The 6,000-nt window shown below is 47.0% G+C and overlaps 1 protein-coding gene across 1 annotated transcript in view; it reads left to right on the top strand.

The window, feature by feature from the left end:
• The window catches only part of Cryl1 (crystallin, lambda 1), a 123,450-nt gene that overhangs the window by 93,539 nt on the left and 23,911 nt on the right, over nt 1–6,000 (top strand). Inside the window, exon 5 of the mRNA NM_030004.3 lies at nt 1,158–1,352. Coding sequence (NP_084280.2) covers nt 1,158–1,352 — 195 coding nt within the window. The remainder of the gene's footprint in view (nt 1–1,157; nt 1,353–6,000) is intronic.

Genomic DNA, 6,000 nt, shown 5'->3' with positions numbered 1-6,000 from the left:
AACTACATAGTGAATATCCTATCAACAGTTGATTTTTAAAACCAAATAAAATAAAATACAATTTAAAATAATATTAAAATCATAAAGCATATCTTTGAGCAAACCAGTTGCCTTTTTGAAGTGGTACCTTTCACACACACACTCACATGCACATGCACACACAAGTGTGCCCGAGCACGAGCACAAGCACACATACACACCTGCATACACACACACACACACACACACACACACACACACACACAAGCATGCACACACAGGAGCATCACACACACACACACACACACACACACACACACACACAGTATTAGAAGTCATTGTGGAGGATAGCTGTGTGACCATCTACAGTCATCACTGTGTACAGAGTAAAAGCCATTGAGGGACTTTCCCCACGGACCAGACTGGCACAGTACAGGCTCATTAGGTACCACTAAGCCTGTGTTTTCTTGGGATGTTTGGTACTTCTTCATGGGAAATAGCCAAGGAACCAAGTGTGAACCGAGAAAAATCAGAGCTGGGAGCCACACCACTGGGTTTCTCCTGCCTTTAGCCACTCCAAGATGTAAGGCTGCTGAGATGCTGTGTGGCCTGCTGATTTCCAGAACAGAACAGGACACGAGGTTGCCAAAGTAGGTGAGGTATACCAGGAGGAATCAGGGAAGAGCTAGGCTTTGGTAGGTTCTGTCTGTGGAGTGTTTTTGCTTACTCGGTTGGGAACTCACAACTCAAGCTAGTGTCTGTCTGTCCTCTGCCTCACCTTCCCAGGCGTGAGCCACCACACCTGGCTTTTCTGTTCTTGTTCTTAACACAGGCACAGGAGAATGGCTGAGCCTGAGAACACCAGCAAGGGAAAGTGGGAAAGGGTAAAGCTACGTCAGTTACTGATGGAGAAACCTTGTCCTGAGGAGGTTGGAACACTTTTATGGGTTCTCCATAAATGTATACAGGATGACAAGGGACAACTTGTATGTTCTTTTCAAAGGCAAAACCATACAATTCTATGTGTGCATTCCTTTCTGAAGACCTATCTTTAGATGTAGCATCTAGGGACCTTTCGAAAGTTGCCACTTTGACATAGGTGGATAGAGTGAGCCAGAACAACACCTGGCTGTTGGCCATGGCCTTGACCCTCTTATTTTTCTCTCCCCTGTCCTAAGGTCAATCCACCATATTATGTCCCCCTGGTTGAGCTAGTGCCCCACCCAGAGACAGCTCCAGCCACAATGGACAGAACCTATGCCTTGATGAAGAAGATTGGGCAGTCCCCAGTGAGAGTCCTGAAGGAGATTGACGGCTTCGTCCTGAACCGCCTGCAGTACGCCGTCATCAGTGAGGCCTGGAGACTGGTGGAGGTTTGTACCCTGTGTCCCTCCTTCCTTCCCTGTTCCTCCTGACTCCATCCCACCTGTCTCCTCCCCTGTGTCCCTCCTTCCACTCTTCCTCCCTCCCTTCAACTCTTCCTCCCCTCCCTTTTCTCTTCTCCTCCTCCCTTCCTTCCTCCCTCACCTCCACGGCTGAGTAGGGCAAGAGTCACTTTCTGGGTCTGAAAGCTAGAGGACACTCAGGAGTCCTTGCTGTATTCTGGAGACCCAGGGCATTCCATTTGGAGACAGAATACAATATAGCAGTTCACTGTTTGAGAGACTCCCCTCTCTAATTTATTATTTGATAGCAAGGCACAATGAGAAACTCTTTCCAACCCTTTGTACAAAATTATCTGTGGGTGACATGTTGCATTTTCCTACAGACAGATTTTTACTTCCTGGTGTCTAAAAATTTCAGGATGAAAAAGAATTGTTTTTATGCAAAGGAAACTTGTATTCCCTTAAAGGACTCGGTTTTATTTCAAGAACTGGGAAAAACCATGATGAATGCTAAATTTGTTAGTAAAAGGTTTGTCTTACATATTTGTAAGGAACATATATGTGTATGTGTGTGTAGAATGAAATGTATACATGTGTGTACCATATACATCCATATACCTAGGATTTGCGCATTCAATTAATCATGGCTTAAAATACTTTAAAAATGCATTTTTCTGAAGATGGACAGACTTTTGCTCTATCATCCCCTCAGCAGTACAGTGTAACTATGAGCACAGCACTTACATTGTGTTACTATTGCAGGCCATGTAGATTACCTAACATATGTGTGCCTAACATATGTGGAGGCCGGGTATGATGGCACACACCTGTAGTCCCATCACTTGTGTGGTGTAAGCTGGGGGGCAGGAGTTCAAGGTCATACCTAGCTACATATTGTATTTGAAACCAGCTTGAGCCACATGAGAACCTGTTTCAAAAAGAAAAAGAAAAGAAGTATATAGAAGGATTCATAGGTTCTTCACAAATATTAAGCCATTTATGTAATAAACTTGACCACCTATCCATTGGTATCTCTGAGGGTCCTAGAACTACCTCATGGATGTGAAGGGTTCACTGTATAGATTTGGCCTCATCCTTTAATTATAGCATTTTACATATGAGAACACTCATGGCTGAATATGTTGTCATGAACATTGCTTGTAAAGATCTGTCTGTCAGGAGAGAGCACAGAGGGGTCCCGAGGATATGGAGGTAAGGGCCACATAATCTAGGGGTCAGATCTTCACCTCTTGACAAGCTTCGACATGGGTCAAGCATAGAGCAGCTACGTCCATAGAGGTAAAGTGTAGGAAGAATGCCCTTGCTCTAGGGTTAGGAGGGCAGCACTTGGCTCAGACAATCCACACTGGGTGTAGCCCCGCAGGTCCTTTGAAAACACCCAGAACAGGAACCAGGAATCCAGCTGCACCTCATCTTTTGTGGGTGTTTTATTTCCTTGCAGCATTTCCCCCAGACTTCAACAGGTGCGGATGATGTGTCTGACTCTCCCTGTTAGAGTCATCGTGGGATCCCACTTACTGTGCACGAGGTGCTGTGCCGTGACTCAGTATTTAAATCTGCCTCCCACTCGACATCCACAAGATACGTGCCGGCATCTCACACTCCTTGCATGTTTTAGAAATCAATCAGTTTCAGGATGTTTGAAAAGAAATCCTGCATTTAAAAAACCCTTCTTGTAGGTCTTTTGAAAATACTAGAACAGAGATCTAGTAATAGACTCAAGGCAAAAAACCAGTGCTACAGTGTAGCATAGAAGGAGTGGTGGTGTGGGCGCTTTCCCTTGGGATCTCTCTGGTTGTTAGTGCTCTGAGTTAAATCTTGCTTAGTTGACTCTGAAAGGTGTGAACCAACCTCAGAAAGAATGTGTCGACTTAGGCAGGAGGCATGCATAAAAATTGGTCTGGTTTTGACCACATAGTGAAGCTGATTGCAGATCGGAAGATCTGAGCAGTGTTGGTGCTTCTCCTTGCATGGTTAGAGGAAAGCACCCTGGAAAGGATGCTGAGTTCGCAGTCCTTGAAACAAAACTTGTTTGTTCTGTCTGCCCCCCTTTTCTAGGCGCTCTTGGTAGGCCTGATGCATTTGTTTTATTGGTTGGCAGAATGACGGGTTTTGGGTATGACAGCCTCCCAAATAAGCAAGTCTCACACGTGCCTCTGCATTGGCTGCTATGGACACTCAAGCCTGGACTGAGTCTTAGGCCTGGCAGGACACATTTTGATGTTGACAGGAAGAGGCATGGGAAGGCTGAGGAAGTGGGGCTACAACCCAAAGTCTCGCCTTTCAAGAGATTCTAGAGGAGAATTTATGCTCAAGTGCAAAAGCGACTTGAAGGTTGTTAGGACTAAACTGGAGGTGTGTCTCCCCTCTGCAGGTGTGGCCCTGGGCTCTACACATGGGCAGGGAGGCAGAAGGGACGAAGATGGCAGAGGTGTAGAATCCAGAAGCGCTCTTCCCTTTTCACCATATCACCTTAGCAGCAGCTCCTCACCTCTTCTCCCAGGACTTGAGCAGACTCAGGGGATGTTGGTGTATTGCTGCAGCAGCAACTGGCATGGGCTTCTAGGTATCCACGTGGATTGAATCCCTTCCTTTCTGCAGGTCTCCAAAGCTGACTGATACTTAGGGCTGAGTGATAGACTCTAGAGAAGTCCTCCTCACAGTCACTGTGCCAGCTAGAGGACCACAGCGCTGTGCCTGGGGCTGGTTAAAGGATACCTGACTATTGCATACATTTTTTTTTTTATAGGAAGGTCCATGCTACCTGTGGCCTGGTTCCTCTTTAAACAGGGCAATCAGCAAGGATTAGAGAAACCTCTCCAGAGCCCCACCCCCCTGCTGCAAATCTGCCTGCTGTGCTCTTAGCCTCTGTGTAGGCGGGGAGTTAGGTGACTCCAACTCAACCAGACAGAGCCAGTTGAACTTGAATTTACCTTTTTGAGATGTCCAACTTGATTGGGATTTTCTATGTGTGCTTCAAAACTTAAATATTAAAAAGAACTGAATTAAGGCTAGTCACTAGCCTTGCAAAGCCTCACCCCTTCCCTTCTCTCCCCTCCCCTCCCGTTTCCTTCCCTCCCTCTTCTCCTTTCCCTTCCCTAGCACTCCCCTCCCCTTTCCTTCCTTCCCCATCCTTTTTTCCCTTCCCTTCCTTTCCCTCTCTCCCCTCCCCTCCCCTCCCCTTCTTTTCCTTTCTCTTCCTTCTCCTCCCCTTCCTTCTCCTCCCCTCCTCTCTCTCTCCCCTTCCCTTCTCTTCCTCCTGTCCTCACCCTCCCTCACTGGCGTTTGTAGACAAGGTCACTTAAAGAAGGTCTATCTGGTCTGGAACTCATCGTGCAGCCTGTGTGAGCCTTGAACCACTTGCTCCTCCTTTACGGGTACACACCACAAGACCTGGCTCAGACCCTCTCTTTGCACATAAAACTTGGCTGACTTCCTCATATGGCTCATATGACCCAGAGAACAGAATGAACTCCCATATGTGGGAGGTTTTCCTTACCTCCCCAAATCACTGTGGGTTCTCTGTCTCCTTGTTCTCTGGATTCACAAAGCAAGTTGGAAGTGGGAAAGGCTCTTTCTGCCCCACACAAGTCTGGGGTGTTCATTGGCTAGGTGTAAAGGAAGCCTGTGAGAAATGGTGCCTTTCGTCCAGGCACCCAGGTGCTAGGTCAGCAGGCCCAAAAGAGTATTTCTGTTCCCTGTCATTGGTATGAAAGTGGCTCAGAGCAGATCAAAGCCAAGTGTGTCTGTCCATGTTCTGACTCTAGGTTAGGGTATAAGCTAGGGTAGGACAAGTTCCATCCAGGCCTGGAGAGAACCCAGACTGTTTGTTGTACTCAGCATGGTGATGTTTTGATGACGACATGGGAAAAATAGACAGAGACGTTGCCTTGTTGCTCATTCACTGGGATTATGAGTTGCTGGTGTGGAGCCAGCCCTGTTTGGAATAACTCTCACTTGCTCATGGACTTTGGTTTTTTAAATTTTGTTTGTTTTGTTTTTTAATTTAAAAATGTTGGTTTTAACTGATAAATAATGGTGTTTAGTTGTGGAATGTACAGTGATGTTTGACTCTCCGTTCTGCCCTCCGTGTTTGCACTGATGCACACTCTCATGTGTGCACCTTGCACTGATGCACACTCTCATGTGTGTGCCGGCCCTCCGTGTTTTCACTGATGCAAACTCTCATGTGTGTGCCTGCCCTCCATGTTTGCACTGATGCATACTCTCCTATGTGTGCCTGCCCTCCATGTTTGCACTGATGCACACTCTCATGTGTGCACCTGCCCTCCATGTTTGCACTGATACACACTCTCATGTGTGCACCTGCCCTCCATGTTTGCACTGATGCACACTCTCATGTGTGCGCCTGCCCTCCATGTTTGCACTGATGCACACTCTCATGTGTGTGCCTGCCCTCCATGTTTGCACTGATGTACACTCTCATGTGTGTGCCTGCCCTCCATGTTTGCACTGATGTACACTCTCATGTGTGTGCCTGCCCTCCATGTTTGCACTGATGCACACTCTCATGTGTGTGCCTGCCCTCCATGTTTACACTGATGCACACTCTCATGTGTGCGCCTGCCCTCCAGATTCTATAGTGAGGTCTCTC

Source organism: Mus musculus, chromosome 14 (genome assembly GCF_000001635.26).
Source record: "Mus musculus strain C57BL/6J chromosome 14, GRCm38.p6 C57BL/6J".
NCBI classification, from domain to species: domain Eukaryota; kingdom Metazoa; phylum Chordata; class Mammalia; order Rodentia; family Muridae; genus Mus; species Mus musculus.
This window is presented reverse-complemented; position numbering and strand designations above follow the sequence as displayed.